The sequence below is a fragment of the Jaculus jaculus genome, chromosome 11, assembly GCF_020740685.1.
Source record: "Jaculus jaculus isolate mJacJac1 chromosome 11, mJacJac1.mat.Y.cur, whole genome shotgun sequence".
Lineage (NCBI taxonomy): Eukaryota > Metazoa > Chordata > Mammalia > Rodentia > Dipodidae > Jaculus > Jaculus jaculus.
This window is the reverse complement of record NC_059112.1, coordinates 60,309,860-60,333,395: the sequence shown is the minus strand read 5'-3', so window position 1 is coordinate 60,333,395 and position 23,536 is coordinate 60,309,860. Positions and strand designations below refer to the sequence as shown.

Below are 23,536 nucleotides of genomic sequence, written 5' to 3'. Positions count from 1 at the left end.
CTTATGTGGGTCCTGGGGAATCGAGCCTCCATCCTTTGGCTTTGCAGGCAAGTGTCTTAACCACTAAGCAATCTTTCCAGCCCAGGCTTTTTTTTTTACACAGTGGCTCACAGCTAAGAGTTATGAGTCTCAGAGAACTTTGAACTTGAACTTCTAAGCAAAGCAAGTTCAAATGAGAATGAGGGCTCGTGGGAATGGAGGGAAGTATTCTGCACTAAGATGGACATACGTTTGTAGGGGCCAGGGCTGCATGCAATAGTATGGATATTGAAAGTGCCCCAGAGGCCCCCGTGGGGAAGGCTCAGTCCTCAGGGTAATGCTGTTGACAGGTAGTATGATCTTTAGGAAGTAGGGCCAAGGACTCTAGGTGACAAGGAGGTTTACCCTTGAAATTCTCTTTCTTCCCTGCCCACCAAACCCAATTACCCACATGAACCTGTATTCCTGGGTTCTTTGGGGAGGACCAGGACATCTTTGGAAGCATTATTCATGGTAGTTTCTGGAACATTCTGTCTCAGAGTGCCTGCCCACCAATGGTGGGAAACCACTAAAACTGTGAATCAAAGCTGTATAAGTAATTGTTATGGGTACCCCATGATGGAGTTGGGAGCTGACTAAGTCATCTTTTCTCTCTCCAGACTGTGCAGTAAATTCTGTGGTGGCTATGCCACATGTGATGCCAACACCACAATTGATCTGACATAGAGCCCCACAGAAGAGTCTGGTCAGCCATCACTGAAGCCAGATGCTAACAAGATTTGCAAACCTACAAAATGACATCACAGCCCCAAACACTTATGGATTCACATGTTGTTGCAGTCAGGTTAGCATTGCTGGTAGAAATCACCCAACCAACCAAGAGCAGCTTGTGGGGGAAAATGGCTTATTTTGGCTTACAGACTTAAGGGGAAGCTCCATGATGGCAGAGAAAACGATGGCATGAACAGAGGATGAAAATCACCCCCTGGCCCACATCAGGTGGACCATAGCAACAGGAGTGCATGCCAAACACTGGAAAAGGGAAGCTGGCTGTAATACCTATAAGCCCGCCCCCAACAACACACTGCCTCCAGGAGGAGTTCCCATCAGCTGGAGACCTAACATTCAGAACACATAAGTTTATGGGGAACACCTGAATCAAACCACCACATTCTATCTCTGACCCCCATAAACTAATAGTCCTAGAAGTCTGGGCACTGCTGCTGAGACAGACAATAGTTTGCTTGGTCCACATTCTCTGGCTAGGTGTACGGGCATGGAGCCCTCCTCCAATGGCTTCTCACGTGCAAACCTCACTGCACTTAGCAATTCCTCAGCAGCAACCCACTGGAAGCCCTCTCCTCTCCGAAGGCAGGAGTGTGTTTAAGGTTCAGCCTGTTCCCCTAACTGCTACCTTATCGACTGTACAAATCCATCCCTGCAGGCTGTGACCGTGTTGAGATTGGGGCACTCAAGAGTGTTTTTTTTTAAATTAATTAATTAATTTATTTGCAATCAGAGAGAGAGAGGTGAGACAGATGGAAAAAAATGGGTGCTCCAGGGTCTCCAGTCACTGCAAAAGAACTCTATCCAGATGCATGTGCCCCTTTGTGCATCTGGCTTTAAGTGGGTACTGGGGGATCAAACCTGGGTCGTTAGGCTTTGCAGGCGAGAGCCTTAAGTACTGAGCAATCTCTCCAGTCCCAGAGTGTTTAAAATTAGTGAGTTAACAGAAATATTTTTCATGTTTAGAGAAGTTAGCCTTATATTCTCAGATATATTGGAGGCACCAGAGACAGAATGTTCCAGAAGCTACCATGAATAATGCTTCCAAAGATGTCCTGATCCTCCCCAAAGAACCCAGGAATACAGGTTCATGTGGGTAATTGGGTTTGGGGGTATTGATTAGGGTAATGGTCATGAGCTGGGAAATGATTCTGGGTTGTCTGTGTGATATAAGTGCTGTCACATGTCACATGTCCTTTGCTGTAAGAGAAGTAGATAGAGGGAGTTTTGCACAATCAGAAGGCCATGGGAGGATGAAGCAGAGAGGGTTACAGGTGCTGGCCTTGGAGGCTGAAGTGATGTGGCCACAAGCCATGAAGACCAGCAACCACTAAAGCAGGAAGAGGTGAGTATTGGCTTTCCTAGAGCCTGTGAGGGATGCTGCTGGCTAAACACTGATATTAGCATAGCCAAGCCACTGGCCTCCAGAGTTGGGAGCAGATATGTTGTGCTATTTCCCACCCTCTCCACATGGCCACCAGTAACAGCATCCATAGAAACTCCTCTGGGGGCTGGAGAGATGGCTCAGAGGTTAAGATGCTTGTTTGCAAAGCCTAAAGACCCAGGTTTGACTCCCCAGTATCCATGTAAAGCCAGATGCACAAGGTGCCACCTGTGACTGGAGTTTGTTTGCAGGGGCTAGAGTCCCAGGCAGGCCCATTCTCTCTTTGTCTCTATCTGCTCCCCCAATAAATAAATATTTTTTTAAAACTCCTCCTGTGTCTTCACTCTGCACTAGGGGCTTGATGACCTGAGTCTCTAGGGGACCGGTGACAGCTGAGGAGGAGCTGGCCTACAGGGGCACCTTTCCTTTACTGTGAGCACTGAAAGCCAGCTAGAGCCCATGTCCCAGAGGAGGCATCAGGGCCCAGCTGACAATGCCAGAATCAAACTCTTGTGTGTTCCCCAGAACCTAGGTGACCAGGGACAAGGGCCACACCATGCTAGCCAAAGCCCTGGCTGAAACCAGCATCCCAGCTTATTCAGCCACTGTCTCTAACTCTTGCTATACAGCCTTGTCCTAGGGACCCAGAACCATAGTGAAGAATCTCTGGCTCCTGTCCTAAAAGTGACTCTGCCACACTGAGTGTGCCATGGAAGCCCATAGACACACCCAGCCCCAGAAGGGTGTTGGGGAGTGCTTCCTGTAGGAGGTGATACTTGAGTGGGCACTTACAGATCAACCACATCAAGACAAGATCTCTACCCACGAGAGAAAGAAAAGTCTAGGATCTTCTGGAGAGTCCCAGGAGGGCCTGCCCCTTGCCCTGAGAGCTTCCTGTGCCCCTCTGCTGTGGACCCTCCTGTCTCCAGAGCCAGCTGCTGCTCTCCTGCTTGCAGCTTCCACAGTCTCCCCTAACCGTCTGTCTCTCACCCATGAAGACCCACATTCCCCTGGCAAGGTCCTTAGTCACATCTGAATGCTCCCCCTGCCATGGAAAGCTAACACTGTGACAAGTTCCAGCAATTAGGACATGGATGCCTTAGGGAGCTGCTATCCAGCCCACATCCCACTATGCAGGAAGCATTTCAGATAGGAGCAGTACCCAGCCCTGGGCTGTACAGCATCTAGGACCAGCCCCAACCCGGAGAGTTCAAGGGTGGACAAAAGCCCCACGAGAGCTGAGAAGCTTTGTGACCAATGTGGAGCTGCAGCAAAGACAGGGGCTGAATGCAGACAGATGCGGGGGGAACCTAGATGAGGCAGATGGGGGTGAAGGTGGGAAGAGGGCAGGGAGAGGCAAACTGATGCTTAGAGAGCAAGGTGTTTGACTCGTGGTAGGTGTCAGTGAAGTCAGCAAGGGACTGCAAGGACGTCCTGGAATAGTTTTGAGGCTGCAGATGGGAAGAAGTTATGGCTGGAAACTGGGGAAGTCGTGACCTGGCTGAGGCTGAATATTCGGCTCTGCCAGGACCTCTGGGGTGTGGAAGCTTCAAGTGGACCCTTTTTTGTCCCACCCCCAACCCAGCATGCTGTCTTGCAGGCCTGTACCTGTGCCTTCCTTCCGCTCTGGGACATGGCTTCCCAGCACCCAGGCAGTCTACTCACCCCATGGGGGGAGTCCATGCTTGCAGAGCCAGCCTCCACCAGGGAAAGATGCAGCGTAGGAGCCCATCACAACTCCCTCCTGCCTCTCCCTCACACTACCTCCCTCTGTCTACCCAAGGTTCCCTCCAAGGGAGCTACCCATACCACCTCTCATGTGTACCCACTTGGAGAGCCAATGCAGAGACAATCATGGGCAAAAGGCCACAATGTCACCAAGACACCTAAACTTGGCCCACATAGGGAAGACTGTCTAGACAGTCCTCACAACTCTACCTTGCTGGTACTTCATGCCCACTGCAGTGCCATCCAGAGGCTTTGGAGATGTCAGTTGCCATGTCAGATCCTGGGAACAATGATGTCCCAGAAAAAACATGTCCTGGGCCCAGAGTAACAGAGGAGGCTGACTGTGGGGTGGGACCCAGCTCCATCCATCCTTCATCCTTTGCTGACAAGTGTCAGGAGATGCCATCCCTGTGGCTCACACAAGGGTCACTCTACCCTGAGGACAGACACCACCACGGCCAGGATCCAGTAGCTTGTACCGCATTGACCAAGTATCCATTCCAGTCTGCTGGCTGGAACTGCATTGCTGGCTCAGTGTCCCTCCCCTTGCTGGGTGTGAAGAGCCCAAAGCCCAATGTGTGTGCCTTCTGCAGAGGGCCAGTGGCCACTGATACTACAAGGAGCAAGCCTGCCTCGGGAGGCGTGACTCAACACTCCATGCCTCAGCCTCTAGAGGATGCACTGCTGGTACCCTGGACAGGTGCTCTCTGGAGACTGGAGGTGTAAACAAGGCTGAGGTAGTGCTAGGCTGGGAGGAGGTGGGTGAAAGGAAACCAAGCTTTAATCGGGCTCAGATGGGGAGCTGATGCTGGCATAGCACTCAAGGTGGGTTTCACCTGGTGATACAGACCCCACACATAACGTGATTCCAGGTGCCTACTGGGTCCTGGGCCATGACTTTTACTCACCAGCTTGAAGCTTAGGAGAATAGCAAAAGGTAGATGCTATCTCTACTTTGTAGGAGAAATAGGCAAAGAGCAGTTTATCAACTGGCTTGGAAGAGCACCGCTAGCAAGAGGCATACAGCCCCACTATGCCATGAGGCCACCATGCTTAAGAATGCAGATTGCGGGCTGGAGAGATGGCTTAGCGGTTAAGCGCTTGCCTGTGAAGCCTAAGGACCCCGGTTCGAGGCTTGATTCCCCAGGACCCACGTTAGCCAGATGCACAAGGGGGCGCACGCGTCTGGAGTTCGTTTGCAGTGGCTGGAGGCCCTGGCGCGCCCATTCTCTCTCTCTCCTCTCTCTTTCGCCTCTTTCTCTGTGTGTGTGTTGCTCTCAAGTAAATAAATAAAAATAAAAATAATTAAAAAAAAAAAAGAATGCAGATTGCCCTCAGGCTGGAGAATCTTTGACTCCAAAGCCAGTGGCACAAGCCCACCTGATGCATCATCCCTCAGCGTCTGCTCATGACACACCACCTCACCACCAGCCAGAAGCCACCTCCAGCTCTGGGGCAGGCAGCACAAACCAACTCTGGGCTTCTGAGTTAAACAGCAAAATCAAAACAAAAGACAACCTTCTACCTGCCCTGGTCCTGCTCAGGTGCCAGGCAGAATTCCACAACTTTCCCTTCCCCAACAGACTGAAGGAACCTCCCTTAAAGGGAACCCGAGCCCAACCTTAATTGCAACATGAAGGTCAAAGCACCTCCTCAGCAGGGAGCCTGTGAAAATGTCAGAAGAGAAAAAGTGACTGGCATGTTTCCCTGAAATAATACCAGCCTCAAACTCAGACCTTGAGAGCAAGAGCTTGCCAAAGAAAGTGGGACCACACATTTCTGAATGGCCCTGTTCTTACAAACTGGCACACTGAGGCACAGGGAGGGAAGACAGCTCATCCAAGGTCACATAGAGGGAGACCCTGGCAGAGTAGAGCTGTGAGAGCCAGAGAAGTGACCCTAGCACTGGTGGGTGCACTGCCTTCAAGTGGGCAATGAGCTCTGAAATGCCAAAGCCCAGGGGCTGAATCCTTGGGCTTGGACCAGGAATCAAGGTTGGGACAGGGAAGCATATGAGATTCATGAAGTGAGATGCTCGCTCATGGGTGGAGCTCTTAGAGTAGATCTCTGGGGCCTTCTGATGATCCCAGAAGAGACTCTGCAGAAGGCCGAGATCTGCTGGCTGTGTAGCAGTAGGCACTGCACTTGAGAAATGGAAGCAGTGGTGAGATGGCTCGTGTACAAACTCCTCCAAGAAGCTCCCCCACGACCCCCCAGGGCCAGGCCTCTACACACAGAGCACTTATCCACACATCACAAGGAAGGGGATGTGCACAGGTGGAGAGGCCAGAAGGGGCCTGCTTCCCTAGGTAGATACAAGCACCTAGGGCTGAGCCAGACCCTCTGGGGTTCAAATCATAGCTCTGCCACTCACAAATCCTATGCTACCAGGAAACTTCTGGGACCTCCTGAGACTCTGTTTCCCCCTCTGTGCATGAGGGCCTCAGAAGCAGCCCTGAGGTATAAGGAAGGTCCAAGAGAAAACAGATCTGCCATCTGGCCCAGGGCCCCGAGAAAGCACCCCACAAGCCACAGCTGCTGTGATATTTAAGCCTGTCCTGCCAGGGTGCTGTGGCGACACTCTAGATGCCCTGAGCCTCATGGTGATGGAAACATTCCTTGAGTAAACAAAGATGCAGCACTCAGGTTGCTCTGGCAGGCCTGGCAGCCTTGGGGCTTTCGGGTACCGTGGCAGCCTGATAGTTGAAGCCTACAGGGCTCTTGACAGCTCAGAAGCTCAGATCACAGCACATGACCACCACCAAAACCAGAAACTGCCACTGCCTGTCACAGTGTCTTCCTGCTGCAGTTGCTTTGCCTACTCTCAGAGGCTCTGCCACATGCCTGTTGGTGGCTGCAAAGCACCTGGCACCCTCGGTCCTCCAAGAACCTGGTAGATGGCAGCAAGGGAATGTCAAGAGAGGCAATGCCAGGCCCAGCTTCCGGGAAGGCCTCACCACACCCTACAAGGCAGGGAACAGCCGCAGGTGGGCTTAAGGAATGGCCCCAATAGGTCTGCGGAGGAGGGCCATGGACTCCAGGTCAGGGATTCCAGCAGCTGCTGGTGTCAGCAACTACAGCCTGGCCTGGCTCTGAAGACGGGCAGTGCTCTTTAAAGGGTCAGTGACAGGATAGGGCCTTCTTCCTGGCCACTCCTCCTCCTTTCCCTCCTTTTTGTCTTGGCTGTTCCTCCTCATCAGCTCAGAGCTCTATGGTCAAGGGTTGGGCAGGTAGCTTTTGCACACTTCAGGGGTCAGGGGGTCAAGGGACACTCCCTTTCCTGGGACTTTGGCATGGAATTTCCAAGAGTCATCTATCAACCTCAAAACCTGCCTCTAGAAAATACCAGACTACCTCACTGACAGAAACTATACATTAAAAAAGAAAGATGGGCTGGAGAGATGGCTCTGCAGTTAAGGAAGCTTTCTTGCAAAGCCTGATGGCCTGGATTCATTTCCCCAGTACCCATATAAAGCCAGATGCACAAAGTAATGCATGCATCATGCATCAGGCTTGTTTGCAGTGGTAAGAGACTCTGGAATGCCTGTTCTCGCTCTCATTTTCATTCTCTCATAAATAAAATTTAAAAAAATAAAAAAGAGCAAAAACAAAGGGTCCTGGGGTGGTCAGCTGAGGAAGTAAGTAACCTTAACCACCATGGGAATACAGGGAAGGGCTTGGGGGGGGGGTGTCCGTGTGAGGTCAAGAATTTCAGTTCAAGATCCCCAGGATTCCATCCACATAATTCCTGATGGATTTAAGGGCCAGGGGACTTGTCCCTGTGGCGCTTTGCCCAGAATGGAGTCAGAGTAAGATGACAGACACAGCAACGCCACCTGTGCTTGGCTCCATCCAGCTGTGGATGGGGTGACAACCCCTCTACTCTATGCTAAGGACAGCGGTTCCTACAGAATGAAATCGTCATCTCTCTCCCCAAAGTGTGCTGTCCTCAGAGCTGTGGGCAATACTTTTTTCCTCCTTCGTGCCTCACATTTCATTATAAGAAGAGTACATACCACAAGGAACGCTCAGATGGGCATCATGGACATGCTGACAAATTTCCTTCCAGTCTTTTTTCCTTTGCTGTGTTGTAGAGTGAGATCACACATGATGTGTGATTCTACCCTAAGTGTTTCTAAACTAAACTGCTTTTCTCAAATATTTTCTGCTCACTTTAAAAAGTCATCACATCTATTTGTTAAGTATGAAGTACCCTCCACATCTACCCAGGATGCAAGTTTCCAAATACCATGGAGTTCTCCACATTTTTATCCACTGCTGAGTTCCAGGGTCTGGAGCAGTGCGGGCACATGGGGGCGGGGGGAGGGTTGCTCAGGAAACATTTGCTGGATAAAGGAATGGTGCCTTGTACCCATTATTCCCAACCATGGTTGGTGGTTCCCCACCCAAGTGACCACATGCTATCTGCTCCCGGGCCAGAAGTGAGCATTACTGTTTCAAGTGGACTGGAGGACCAGGCTAACTCTAGGATCTGCTACATCATCTCCTTGGCCCTGGACAGGTGCTTTTCTTTTGTCAGATCTCGCTGTCCCGTGGGGTGATGGCAGCATTCAGAGCATCCTCAGGTCCCTTCCAGCAGCTAACACAGCACTGGTAGGAGCAGAAGATGGTTGAGCCAGACTCCCAAGCTGCCACCTGACAGTAAAGTGGCTGTATGGGGAGACAGGGTCTTTCCAGAGGTCCTCAAGACAAACTAGGGTGGTCCTCAACTAATTAGCCTGATATCCTTAGAAGAGGAGAAGATCTGGACACAGTGCAGAGAGAGAACCCTACAAAAACATACGGAGAAGACACTGTCTACAAGCCAAGAAAAGAGAAACAAGCCCTGCTGACGCCTTGATCCAGGGTCCAGTATTATCCAAAACCAAACTGCTCCTATAAAGTCCCCTGGAGGGTGGCACTTAGTTATGGAGCCACTACACCCACATATGCACAAACACACACCTCGCCCCAGCTGGAGGAACCCTATCAGCCAGGCCTGCAGACGTCTCCTAGGTCATCTTGACTCAGAGAGCACACAGGCCTTGTTGAAAGATCCAGAGCTTGGTGGCAGAACTGGCACTGGGTCTCCATATCCACTCTCCCCAGCTCAGGTGCCGTCTGCCCAGTCCCCTGCCCCATTGTGACCATGTGGGCCAAGGTGTCACCATTCTCATCACCATCTACAGGGTTTACTGTGTGGGGCTGGTACTGTGTACAGAGCTGAAGTATTCCCTCCATACACCTGGTGAAACAGGCATAGGAAGCCACATACCTAGCACACTGGATTCAGGTCAATGCCTGTCTACCATGGAATACCATCTTCCACCTTACATGGCACTGTATAAACCTCTCCCTAGCCACCCGAGATCAACAGGCAATCAAAGCCAATGTGGCTACCGTAAGAGCCTCCATGCCATACCTGAGCAAGCATGGAGGTGCCCTGTGCTTTCAGACCCCAGCCACATCCACAGCTCTGATGGCACAAGAGAAGATATTTCTAACCAAGGAGGTTGTACAGATGATTGTCGTGGCCTCATATCACCTGCCCATCTGGCTCAATCACACCTGCCACCACCAAACTCCAACATGCCAGCTTTCCACTGGGAGGTACAGGAAGTGTTGCTCTTGTTGACAGCAGAAGCTGCTGACATGCCAAATATACATGATGGCCACACACTAGAATCCACATGCTAGACATAGCAGATCACACTTGCACTCTCCCCCACTGTGGATGTGGGTGAAATCACTGTCATGCATGTAGGCAGGGCGACAGGTGGACAGGGGACAGTACTTGATTTCCCTTTTCAAAGGGAACTCAGAAGGGCTGTGGTGGGCTTGGTCACCCAGTAACGACCGTGATCATCCCACACTTCTGAGATAGCAGGTTGTGTGAGTCCCTTACTTGGAGCCAGTGCTACCTCCGTTCCAAGTCAGCCAGGCAAGACTGAGAGGGCGCCAAAGCGCAGAGGTCACCAGGCCCACACCGTAGCTCAAAGTCCAGTCTCATGAAAACAAATGATCATAAATGTTGGCGGGGATGTGGAAAAAAAGGAACCCTTCTGCACTGCTGGTGGGAATGCAATGTGGTCCAGCCATTGTGGAAAACAGTGTGGAGGTTCCTAAAGCAGCTAGAGATTGATCTACCATATGACCCAGCTATAGCGCTCCTAGGCATATATCCAAAGGACTCATCTCATTTCCTTAGAAGTACATGCTCAACCATGTTTATTGCTGCTCAATTTATAATAGCTGGGAAATGGAACCAGCCTAGATGTCCCTCAACAGATGAGTGGATAATGAAGATGTGGTACATTTATACAATGGAGTTCTACTCAGCGGTAAAGAAAAATGAAGTTATGAAATTTGCAGAAAAATGGATGGACCTGGAAAGTATTATATTAAGTAAGGTAACGCAGGCCCAGAAAGCCAAGCGCCACATGTTCTCTCTCATATGTGGATCCTAGCTACAGATGACTGGGCTTCTGCGTGAGAATGAAAATACTTAGTAGCAGAGGCCAGTAAGTTGAAAAGGAGACATAAAGGGTGGAGAAAGGAAGGGAGGAGGATACTTAATAGGTTGATATTGTATATATGTAATTACAATGATTGTAATGGGGAGGTAATATGATGGAGAATGGAATTTCAAACGGGAAAGTGTGGGGGTGGGGAAGGAGGGAATTACCATGGGATATATTTTATAATCATGGAAAATGTTAATAAAAATTAAATAAATTAAAAAAAAGTCCAGTCTCCTTGCTCTTCTCATAGCCACAACTGGGGCCATCCACTGGGGACAATAGGCACAAATGTGGAGGGGGCACCTGTGCTCCTCTGTGGGTGCTTGATTACAGGAGAGCCAGAGGCATCAATTATGGTCACCAAAAGCATGAAATTACCCTGTGTGCACCCAGCTATTATCCCCACTGGCATTAGATAAACGTCTAGAGGTCCTACCAAGTCTCAGAGTGCCCTTCCCAGGTAACAGGTTAGCCATTTCAAAAATTATCTTCCAAAGGACCCTACTTCCATCTTATACTTGCTGTCAACCAGGCCACCCTCCCAACATCCAGTACAGCAGTCTCATCGTTGGCTGGGGGGTGGGGAGGCAGTCCCTTGGAAGAGATTCACCCTAGGCTAGGAGCCCACAATGAACTATCACTGTCCATTTCCCCCTTAGAGGACGTTGCTGTTCCCACTGGTTTCTGCATGGCCAAGGACCACACTGCAGCCAGTGGCAACACACTCTTGGAGGGAAGCATGGAGGAGTCAGGGAGCCCCAGAATCAAATCCACACCAGTTTGACAGTTCTGAATGCGCCTCTTCCAGGTCACTGAAGCCTGGCCAACCTATAGCACCCTGAAAAATGGAACAACAGCCCCTCCCTGTTGGGGCATGCAAGAACTAGCTGAGGTCCCCCTGACGCTGTCAGACGGTATATCCTCGGGCAGCACTCCAGACTCTCACCAAAGCCTCTAGGCCTCAGTTTCTCCTAGAACACAGGGTTCAGCTGGATTTCCCAGAGCTGCACCAAGGCGGTCATATCCACTGGGTGGGTGCGGTGGGAGAGGCAGGACTGAGGGACTGACTGGATGACGTGCAAAAGTAGGGCCGGCCGGGATTGATACACGTATGGGTTCTGGGATGCCACATATGCCCCAGCAAACCTGGGGCGCTCAGGGTCGGCCTGATGCCCCCACCCAGGCGCTGCGGCAAGGGCGGCGTCCCCTGCTGCAAAGCTCCGCCTGCTATCACACCTCTCTCCATGGTAAGGGCTGCGGTGATCCGAGGCACCCTCACCGAGAGCCATAGCCCCTTCTGCAGCCTAGAACAACCCAGGACCCCCATAAGAAGCAATGGTGTGGCGCCTGCAAGACAGCCCTGCGCAGCCACCCGGGTTGACAATGTAGGACGGAATCCCCTGCGCGCGCGCTACGGGCCCAGGACTCAGGGACAGGTGGGCACAACGAGTCTGCCCCTCGGAAGTGCAAAACCCAGGAGCAAAAGTTGGGTGGAGCGGCTGCGTGATTCCCTTCGTGTGGCAGGTGCAGCCTCAGAATGCCACCCAGCCCTTGCGGAGGGAGGTGGGGGATGCATTTCAGCGATGCAGTTGGTCGCTGGGTCCCCAGCACTCACCTGCACTCATCTCAGCAGCAGCTCCTAGTCGGGGCAGTCCTGGACCTGCGGCAGCCCTGTGCCCCGGCGCGCAGGTGCCGCGATCGCGCGATGCTCCGTGCGCCTGCGGCCGGCGGCTCGGCTCCTTGTGAGCGCGCGCCCAGCAGCTAGCCGCAGCGCCCCTCGGCGCGCTGGCCCCGCCCCCGCCCGCCCCGCCCCTCAGTTAGCCCCGCTGGGTGCCGCGCCGGGGCGGGGCGCACCCTGGGAAGTGTAGGCACCACGCTCCCGTAGCCCGCCCTCGCGCCGCCACGGCCAGAAGTGAGGACTACAAGTCCCAGCAGGCTCCGCGGCCCGCGCAGGCGCAGGCTGGCGACAGCCGTGTAGGCCTCCAGCTTCGGTACCAAGGGCTCTGCAGAGCTGTCACCGCGGCCTGGGGGAAACGTTGGAGGCCCGAGGGATTGGGGTCGCGGGGGAAGGGGAAGGACTGCGGCTCTTGGGAGTCTCGGAATGGCGAGGGTGGCGAAGCACAGAAAAGTGCTTTGAGTAGCTCTTCGGTCGTGGAAGGCCTCTGTAGGCCAGTCCCCCCTCTTTTCCCTGTACACAAAAGGGGGAAACTGAGGCAGTGGGAAGGCAGGTGACAGGAAGAATTTATTGACACCTTCGGTGAGGCCTGAAAGGGTGGGGATTAGGGTGCGGGTTTCCCGTCTCCGGAGTTAGGCAGTTCACCGCCTCGCCACATGCCCCAGGCGCCGGCCATACCGCATCGGCTGGCGCCAGGAGGCTCAGACGGAGGAGCCGGCCTGCCATGCCCTGTCGCCACCTGGCCCCCACAGTGACCGAGTCCCTTCTGTGACATCAGGCACCCAACTCTGGGCGTGAAACCGCGGACAGAAGGGGAAGCTGGAATTGGAAGGCGCAGGTTTATCCTGCCGTGTAGCCACATCAGGTGGGGCTCCGAGAAGATTCCTGCTAGAGGGGAGAGTGCAGGATGCGCAGGTCCTGGAAGCGAAGCATCATCCGTGAATGGTGAGGCACCGCCAGGGACACTTGGCTTGGATCTAGGCTGTTCCACATACAGTGGCAGGAGCAAATTCCTCTCCAACCACTCGCAGAAAAGCCTAGAGAACAGAGGCTCCCAGGGAGAGCTGAAGCCCTAGGGAAGTAGTACAGCACCTGCCCCCCCCCCGCCCCCCGCACACACCCTGGAAAGCAGTAGGCCCAACTAGCTGCTGTAACTTCAAGAGCAAGCGTCAGTGCTACCTGTTGGAATCTCTTGCCCAGAATACAATTGGAATGAAATGGAGAGGCAGCAGAAGTGGGGTCAGGTGTCTTGCTCCAGCTCCCCAGCTCAGGGGGTAACCCTAAGCAAGTCCCTCCCCATGTGGGCATCAGGACTATGGATGTGATGTGACAGAATGAAATTTGGTCCATCACAGGCTGGTAATATTACCAGTGGACCAGAAGCCATGGAGGTAACCCTGGACCTGTCTGCTGTTGGGAAATAGCCTCCACCTGCTCCTGCGAGGTTGACTGCCCACCTCCATCCTTAAAGGCAGTCCCCCATCTTTTAGGGCAGTTCCAAAGACCTTGTAAGCTCATGTTTGCATGTCTCAGCTTGAGCTGAAACCCATGAGTGTCCTTGTTATTATGCTATGTGTACCATTCCCAGTGCCTCCCATATGCACATAACAGGCACATCACAAATATCTACTGAATAAACAGCACAGAAAGGAAGGCCAGCTGAGCACCCACCAGCAGAGGAGCAGCCCCTTTGAGAAGCTGTCAGCCTCTCCTTTTTCTTCCTGTCCATCACCCAGCCCTTGAGGCTTTAGACTCCTAACAACCTCCCCCAAAAGGCAGCCACCCTGAAACTGCATAGTGCAAAGCATGATGTCCTGGGTTCAATTCCCTAGTACTCACATAAAACCAGATGCACAAAGTGGCCCATGCATCTGGAGTTCATTTGCAGTGGCAATTCTCATTCATTCTCTCCCTCTATACAATATGCAATGTCTTCCATAGCCTCATGTGTTTGTGAATAAGCTTCATCCTTGATCCACAGCTGATGGAGCCTTGGAAGGGGAAGACCTTGAGGTTTATTAGTAAAGACCTACTTGGTATTAATAGCTCAGCTCACTCTTGCTGCTTCCTCTCTGCTGATGTGACAAGAAGTGACACCCAGTTTCTCCTCATGTCACGACTTCTCCACCATAAAATTTCCCATTTGAAACTTTAAGCCAAAATAAACCCCTTCTCTCTATAAATTGCTTCTGGTCAGACGAGTTTTTTTTTTTTTTCAGCAATAAGAAGTTAATTGTTACAGACATTGGTACTGAGAAGTGGGCCTGTTGCTATGATAAACCTGACCATATGTTTGTTTGTTTTTTTTTGTTGGTGGTGGCAGTTTGTTTGTTTTGCTATGTTTTTGTCTTTTAGAACTGTTTTGTGGTAGGACTATAGAAGTATTTGGAACTTTGGACTAGGGAAGCCTTGCAGTGCTCTAAGCAGAACTTATTGGACCATTCTAATGAAGTTTGAAAGGCCAATATGAAGAGGGAAGTATGGCCAGACATGGTGGCGCATGCCTTTAATTCCAGCTCTCAGGAGGCTCAGGTGGGAGGGTCACTGTGAGTTTGAGGCCACCCTGAAACTGCGTAGTGAATTCCACATCAGCCTCAGCTAGAGTGGGACCCTAACCTTAAAAAAAAAAAAAAGGAGGGACATATGGAGTATAGAGTCTCAGCTTATGAGATTTCAGAGGGAAAAGAGGACTTTGTCAAGACTGGACTAGAGGCAGTTGATGAGATGTTCCAGGGGAGAGGCTGGGTGCTTTGCCTATGTCCTGAGAACTTGAGCAAAGTTGAATTTTAAATTAATGGACTTGTGTGTTTGGCAGAGGAAAATGCAAAGCAGAGGGATATGAAAGATAGAAAGTGGCACAGAAAGAAGTGTGAATGAGTTTCAGGTACCAATGACTGTAGCTACTTTAGCTGCTATTGCTTAAGAGATTACCACCATTGATAATGGACCAGCTGCTTTGCACTGGGACAATAGAAGGAGTGCTGATTCTTTTGAGAGGAGGGTCCTGAAGGAGTGTCCTGCTCCTCTAAGTCAGGCTTTTATCCCCACCCCCCGTATTAAAAAATTTGGCAACACCACCCACCTGGTACTGGTTTTTGGAAGTATGACAAATGCGGGAAATAGAGGGTCATTGGATTGCAACCTGATTTTGGAGATGGCCTCTAGGCAACATAAAGCAAGGTTCAAGTCCCTGCATGGAGCTATGGCATGGAGCTATGAAGATGAACCATTGGGCTGCAGTGGAGACCCCAGGACTTTGGGGATTCCAGGACTATGGGGCAGCTGTCAGGGAAAGCTATTGGCTCCAGGTAGATTCTGTTTGGAAAGAAAGCAGCACCGAAGGAGGGATGAAATTTCCCATTTCTCTTTGGAGCACAGATTTCCTCGGGAGTCCCATGTGTCAGACATGGAGCTACAGGATTTGATGTCTGTCATGCTAATTTTCAATCTTATATTAGTTAGTATACCCTTTCCATGCTATGCCTCCATTCCTCCTTTTTAAAATTGGAATGTTTACTGTGCCATTGTATGTTGGAAGTATTTAACTTGTGTTTTTAAAAAAATATTTTATTTATTTATGAGAGAGAGAGAGAATGGGCACCCAGGACCTTTAGCCACTGCAGACAAACTCCAGACACATGCACCACCATGCATATGGCTTACGTGGGTTCTGGGAAACCAAACTTGCATTCTTAAGCTTTGCAGGAAAATACCTTAACAGTTAAACCATCTCTCTAGCCATAACTTATGTTTTTTAAATATATATTTTATTATTTATTTATTTGAGAGAGGGAAAGAGGCAGAGAGAGAGATCGAGAGAGAGAGAGAAAATGGGTGCATCAGGGCTTCCAGCCACTGCAAACGAACTCCAGACACAGGCGCCTTCTTGTGCATCTGACTTATGTGGGTCCTGGAGAATTGAACTAAGGTCCTCTGGCTTTTCAGGCAAGCACCTTAACCGCTAAACCATCTCTCCAGCCCCTAACTTATGTTTTGATTTTATAGGGGTCACAGTTAAGGGACTATGTTGAATTTTAGATGAGACTTTGGACTTTTGAACAATGTTGGGATTGGTAAAGACTGGGCTGGAGAGATGGCTTAGCGGTTAAGGCACTTGCCTGAGGAAACCTAAGAACCCAGGTTCAATTCCCCAGTACCCATGTAAGCCAGATGCACAAGTTGGCACATGCATCTGGAGTATATTTGCAGTGGCTGGAGGCCCTGGCATACCCATTCTCTCTCTCCTCCTCTCCATCTATGTCTGTCTCAAATAAATAAACAAATACATTTTTTTAAAAAGGTACTTGCTGGCAAAGCCTAATGGTTCAGGTTCCCTAGCACCCACATAAAGCTAAATGCACAAAGTGGTGCATGTGTCTGGATTTGCAGTGACAAGAGGCCAACACCTCATTTAAGTAGTGATGTCTGCAATGACCATTTTCCAAAAAAGTCACTCTGTGAGGTTCTGAGTGAATTTCAATACCTGAATCTTGGGGAAGCATGATTCAGACCTGACTCAGCACACAGCAACACTGATAGACACAGAGCTCACCTCCTAGCAACAAGTGGTATGTAGCAGGATTGACGCATGCCATCTTGGGTGGGGTTTGGGCAAGGGTGGCCCTGGCCTGAATCACAGAACCAGAGCAATGACAGCAGGCTATTAAGAAGGAGGTTCCAGGTGACCCAGAAAGTGAATACTAGCTTTTGTGTCCATAATGAGCCTCAGGAGAAGAAGGGCCTGGGGCTTCCTTTGTGAGCATGGTACTTGTCCTCAAGCACTACAGTGTCCCTTAGGCTTTGAGCAAGTATGGTACAAGGCCAACCCTGTTTTGGAAATAGTGCTCTCCTGTAAGTGCAAAGAGCATGGGGGGGGGGGCGCGAGCTGGGACAGGAGGAAGCGAGTAGGCCTTTAACACATCTTATTTGAGAAGCACAACATAACCTACCACATGGGGCCACCAGCATCACCAGTGGCTCCATGTGGTGGGGGACACTGACCTCCAGAGCTGTGGATGGCTCTCCTGCTAAAGGCCCCTGCTAGGTTCTCAGGCATCAGCCCAGTTGTCACTTCTTCCTGGAAGTCTTAGGCTTGAGTTGAGGTGGGTATTTCTCTGGGGTTTCACCTGGGTATGCCCCTCTCATGGGGTTTCAGTGAATTCTGCGGGCCTGTCTCTGTGGAAGAGGCTGAGGCTGAGTTGCAGACTGTTCTGGGTAGAGGGTGGAACAAGAGAACCATGCACATGCAGTTCAATGGGAGAAAAAGAAATCACCAGTGAAGGTACTCAACAGTGGACATTGCAAGCCTTATATTTGGCCAGCCAGGCCAAATGACCCAACAAGTGCAATAGTGGCATGTCTGTTATGGGGAAAACCAACTGCCCTCTAATTGGACTGGTGGCCTGCTCCATGGGAGGGAATACATCCCTAATACTGAAAACTTAAAACAGGGGTAGTCATGAGCCCTAGGGGTGTAACATCTGCTGTTGTCTGGCTAAATGTATATACTGTGCTTATCATACTGACCAGTAAGTACTTCTTTTAATGTTCATACCCTTATATTAATGCTACTCTCACTTTTGGTAGAAAATCTTCTCTTTTCAGTTGGCTGTGACCTTGGGACGACTCAGAAGGTATCATGGTGATGGAAAGAAATGACTGCAGTGCTCAGTACTGTAACATCTCTATCACACCTTCCAAGGCTCAGTGTCTAATGCGGAAGAGGTGGCAGAGATAATGTAAGAGCCAAAGGAAGGGCAGGACTCCATACAACATGCTCCCTCCAGGCACAAAATGGCCTGGATATCCATGGCCTCACAGTGCCTGATACTACCTGCATAAGACCATCATAAGAGGAAGAAAAGATCATGACATCAAAAAATAAAAGAAAGACTGATTGAGATGGGGAAGGGGTATGATGTAGTATGGAGTTTCAAAGGGGAAAATGGGGGGAGGGAGGATATTACCATAGGGTATTTTTTATAATCATGGAAGTTGTTAATAAAAAAAAATTTTTTTAAGGAAACCATGCAGAGATGTCTTTTATTTGGCTTTCCAACTGCAGGAGTCAAATGCTCATATTCTCACCATCCAAAATAATATATGGAGTATCTTCCCAAGGAGGCTTACTTTAGAAAGATTTAAAAAGTAGCAGTAAGAAAATTCAGGTTAGGGAATAGTATGAAAAGAAGAGACAGAGAATATGGAGCCTGTGCCTATCTCTGAGGCTTGCTTAGGGCTGCCATCAAGCTCCTAGCCCATGTTCTGGGCCTGAGATGGAGCTCCCAAACTATTCAGGGGCTCTGGTCAAGCTCCAAGCCTGGATAGAGGGGCTAAGGTTGGGCTCCAGGTTCCTGCTCAGAGATTGAGATATATCGCCGAGCCTGAGCCCAAAGAACGGGCTCAAGTTCCAGTCCTGTGCTCTGGGGCTGGGGTTGACTCTAACAGTGGGCTCAAGCCCTGAGGTCAATCTACTATACCCTACTCAGGGACTGTGGTCCAGATCAGGGCCTGCAGTCAGGTGAGAGGGTCAGTCTCCAATCTCCAAGCCTCTGGTCAGGGCTGAAGGGCCATCTCTGAGCCTTTGCTTAAAGATTGCACACAATCTGGGTGCCAGTACTAGGGTCGTGTTCTTAGCCCATCTTCAAGGAGCTCTGAATTCCTGTTCTGGGGCTGACATCCAGCTCCACTGGATTTTCAGGGATTGAATTTGAGCTTTAAGCTCATGCTTGGGGGTTGCAATCAAGCTTTCATCCTGTGCTGAGGGGCTGAGGTCAAGTTCTGAGCCTTGGGTGGAGAATACAGCTCTGCCTCCATCCTTGCATGGCCAGGCAGAGAGAAGAGCTCACTCAGGCATAGCATTCTTGGGCTTCAGGAACTAAGGCAATTGCTGCAAAGCACACAGTTCTTACCAGAGATTTGATGAACCTGCGCTGCTGTTCCAGATAGGGAGGCCAGTCTGAGTCATCCACAGGCCACAGCAAATATAGTGTATGTCCACAGGGCTGCTTCTCCTAGACATTTCCTCCTGTTCCTGTGCTGGACATAGAGGTTTGAGGCTTACTAGGGTCCCCAAAAGTGTGTGTGTCTGTGAGTATGTAGTTTTAACTATATATATATATGACTTTTTTTGATGTAGGGTCTCACTTTAGCCCAGTCTGACCTGGAATTCACTATGTGGTCTCAGGCTGGCCTTGAACTCATAGTGATCTTCCTACCTCTGCCTTCAGAGTGCTGGAATTAAAGGCATGTGCCACCATGCCCAGCAAATATATATATTTTTTTAAATAAAAATTGCTAATAATTTTTCAGAGAAAATATATACTTTCTACTCCTGGAATACTTGACTAAGGGGAGGTTTACTGTTCAGGCAAAGCTTTTTTTTTTTTAAACTTCACTCCCTGCTGGTAGTGTAATGGCCCCTTGCAGGGCCACAAAAGTCCTCTCGCCACTCAACTTTTGGCAGGGAGGCTGATACTGCTAGCTGTAGTACACCCAAGAATCTGTCCTCTGCTAGCACAGAGGGATGAAAGGAAGGCAACTGTTACTGTGGCCACAGCCAGAGGTTGTATCCACAGGAAAGCTAATGGACACCCCAGATGGACCGTCCAGCTACGGGGCCCGGCAGGAGAAGCATAAAGTTTACTCATGCTGCCTCCACCATAGCCTGTTTCCCAGGGTGCAGCACAGACACTGAGCCAGTGGGCATGGCTGGAGTCCTGAGCCCAGAGGCCCTGGCACCATCACTCACAGCAATGAGTGGCTCATAGAGTCTGTGCTGCTGTCCCTGTGGTCAGACTCTGTTGGGTTCCAGGCCTTGGTTCAGGTGAGGGCGTGGCAGTGCTACTGCCAGGGACAGAGCACAGGCTTTGCTGAAGCCTCTGAACTTGAAACTAGGGAATGTACTCATCACGCCAATGGGCTGGAGGCAGGAAGAGCCACTGCGCTGGAGAGGGCCATGGACATACATGTGCACATGTGTATGCATGTGTATATATTGTGTGGGAGTGGGTGCCTTTGCATAGCATTTGGCTTTATTTAGCCCAGGAGGTGGGGATACCACTCCCAGCTCTTAAATGCCCGGTCATAGATGTTGCAGCACCTTCCAAATGACAGGTGACCCTGCAGGACCCCAGCAGACATGGCAGTCACAGGAGAATGAACCCACATGGGTAGTGGAGGAGGAAAGTGATGAGGACCCATGGAGGCCTCAGGGTCATTGGAGCAATGGACACAGGGCTACCTACCAACCCTGCCAAGCCTGCTGGATGAGGCTGGAGAGACCTTGGACAGCTGGGAAAATAGCACGGAAGCTGGCTTTGAGGGCCCAGTTCCCCTGTGTGTGTGTGTCTTTGCTAGCTAGCCCAGAAACAGACAGTGCCCCCCGCACAGCCCTGTAAATGTCTCTCCTGTTCTGCCCTGGACATCACTGCTTGTCATCCTGGTGCAGGATGCTTGGGAATTTCCTCGTGTGCCAGTGGGTAGCTGCGGAAATAGTCAACCGCAAACACTCCTGACCATAAGGTAGAGATTCTGGTGGACAAATGGTCTCTCTTCCAGGTACCAAGTAGGCACTGTTTTTAAAAAATATTTTATTTATTGATCTATTTGCACAGTGGGAGGGAGAGAAGAGAGAGAGATAGAATGGGCATGCTAGGGCCTCCAACCACTACAAACAAACTCCCGATGCATATGCCACTTTGTGCATCTGGCTTTACATGGGTACAGAGGAAATTAACCATATCATTAGGCTTTACAGGCAAGCACCTTAACTTCTGAGTCATCTCTCCAGCCCTCAAGTAGGCAATGATGAGACCCATTCAGCACACTCCTCTGAGATCCAGCAGTCCAGTCCTGTTTGCCTCATGGATGGCCAATTCTACGATGTTCTCTGTGGGTGACCCCACTCTTGTCCCTAGGACCACATAAGAAGCTTTGCAAGGAGGGTTGGGTAAGGGGTGGGTGAGGGCTAGGGACAGGTAGGAGAGAAGGTACCATGGCTGGTGGCCAGACATAGTCACCCAGTGGTAGTCCCTAGTCCCTGCAAATGTTTCACTTTCCCGGGACTAGACTGAGAAGAAAAGAACAAGAACCAAGCAAGATTTTAAGATCATCAGCACCCTCACTTTCTCTTCCTTTCTGCCTCTCCCAGAATCCACAGAGTGCTGAGCTCTGATACCCTTAGGCATCTCACCCATCATTGTACTGAATAACCAACCACCCCTAATGGTCCAGACTGGCTCTGCCACTGAGTAAACAGCTCCTTGCCTTGTCCCAAGTCCTGTGATCAGAGTCTGGGGGTTCCATCCCAACCCCAGCCCCAGCCCAGTGTTTTCCTAAGTCAAGTGTCCTGTTCTTGCTGCCTATGTCCCTCTCCTACATGACACCTCATTATGTGTGCTGCCTGGCCTCTCTGAGGTCAAGGATGCCATTGTCAGTGCTCAGATAGCTCAGACTATGTTCTCAACCACTTCTATTGGCGACATTTCAAAAATCCCACCTGCAGGGTGACTATGCTTGGCCACCTCAAAGGAGTCCTGGCTTGCTCTCTTGGACGTCCACATGCTAATCCCCAGTCATGGCCAGCTCTTCTCTCTTCTGCCTTGACCTCATGGATGTCTCTTAGGCCTGTAGGCACATTACTAGTGTTGCCCTCTGGATGTCCAGAGGGGTAGCCATGGGCCAGATCCTTGGGATGAGACCTGTTAGTCTTCATCAGCAGTATGCCCCTAGCCTTGCACCTCCCTCTGGACCAATAGAGTGTCACAGGCCAGACACGGGAAGTCACCCCACTGAGGCAGGCATAACCTGGCTGGTTTATATGCTCACTGTGTGGCTGGCTGCTCCAGAGCTCTTCCCACTCACCAACATGAGTCACTGGCCCCTGAACTCAGTACTCTAAAGAGTGAGGCCAGACATGCCTGTCTGGCAGTGGAAACCAATGGGGCAGTTCATGGCAGCCACCAGGAGTCAGCACATGTTCCGCAAGCCACGGGCACAGTATGCACCCTATGTGCCAATAAACCGTTGCTAGGGCTGGAGAGGTGCCAGTTAAAGACCCACAGATGCATAAGGTGGCACATGCATCTGGAGTTCGTTTGCAGTGGATAGAGGCCCTGACATGTCCATTCTTTCCCTCTCTCTCTGTCTCTCTCAAATAAATAAATAAATAAATAGCCTGAAGAGATGGATTAGCAGTTAAGGCACTTTCCTACAAAGCCAAAGGACCCAAGTTCAATTCCCCAGGACCCACGTAAGATAGATGCACAAGGTGGAGCATGCGTTTGAGATTTGTTTGCAGTAGCTGGAGGTCCTGGGGTGCCCATTCTCTCTCTCTCTCTCTCAAATAAATAAAAATTTTTTGAAAACATATTTAAAATATTAAAGTGGCTGGGCGTGGTGGTTCACACCTTTAATCCCAGCACTTGGGAGGCAGAGGTAGAAAAATTGCTGTGAGTTTGAGGCCACCCTGAGACTACATAATGAATTCCAGGTCAGCCTGGGCCAGAGTAAGACCCTACCTTGAAAAACCAATATATATATTAAACTGGAGACTGTCATGCTCTAGCAACTTCTCCAGGTGAGTCCTTGTTCCCTTTACTGCAAAAACCCCACCCTGAGCACCACACCTTGTGTGTCTTCCAGGCTTCCACTAGAGGGCAGTGGCAGGACAGAAGTCTCTGGGCATGGTCACCATCATGAGCCTGAGACTCTTGGAAGTGTCCTTGAATTTGGTGAGTCTGGTTCTCAGAGCATAGAAAAACGGACCCTGCTTGTTACATGAAGTATCTGCTCGTGCAGTGGTTTCCATGCCACACTGAACTCACTTGACTACCAACTTTACTCTTAAAACTTAAGACAAGGGCTGGAGAGATGGCTCAGCGGTTAAGCGCTTGCCTGTGAAGCCTAAGGACCCCGGTTGGAGGCTCGGTTCCCCAGGTCCCACGTTAGCCAGATGCCCAAGGGGGCACACGCGTCTGGAGTTCGTCTGCAGTGGCTGGAGGCCCTGGTGCGCCCATTCTCTCCCCCACTCCCTCCTCCCTCCCTCCCTCCCCCCCTCCCTCCCGCTTTCTCTCTGTGTCGCTTTCAAATAAATAAATAAATAAACAAAAAAATTTTTTAAAAAAACTTAAGACAAAAGCATTTTTGAACGTCTAACTTCAGTACTTAGGCTTGCTTCCCGAGGGCAAGGCAGGGGGGTTGCACCGTTCCTGTAGGTACTGCAATAGCAGATCAATGCATGGAACAGATGGAGCAAGCTCCTATTAACTCCTACTTCCAAACCCCATTTAAAATACTGTTCTTGGATAGAGGACTGTCAAATATTAAACTGATCTTAGCCAAAAGGCTGAGAAGCTTTTATTATTTTTTAAATAATATTTTATTCACTTATTTAAGAAAGAAAGAGAGAGAGAATGGGCATATCAGGGCTTCCAGCCACTGCAAATGAACTCCAGGTGCATG

General features: G+C 50.4%; 1 protein-coding gene and 1 pseudogene across 16 annotated transcripts in view; both read right to left on the bottom strand.

The window, feature by feature from the left end:
* The window catches only part of Ablim2 (actin binding LIM protein family member 2), a 137,599-nt gene extending 125,468 nt beyond the window's left edge, over window positions 1-12,131 (bottom strand). For 15 of the 16 annotated variants that reach the window (XM_045130005.1, XM_045130011.1, XM_045130007.1 and 12 more), the window contains exon 1: window positions 12,014-12,125. In XM_045130005.1, coding sequence (XP_044985940.1) covers window positions 12,014-12,023 — 10 coding nt within the window. In that variant the 5' untranslated portion in view covers window positions 12,024-12,125. Of the gene's footprint in view, window positions 1-12,013 lie in introns of all 16 variants that reach the window. The other variant, XM_045130015.1, reaches the window with a different exon arrangement.
* An 11,136-nt stretch (window positions 12,132-23,267) lies between these two features.
* Window positions 23,268-23,432, bottom strand: LOC123453503 (annotated as a pseudogene).
* Between the last annotated feature and the right edge of the window lie 104 nt (window positions 23,433-23,536).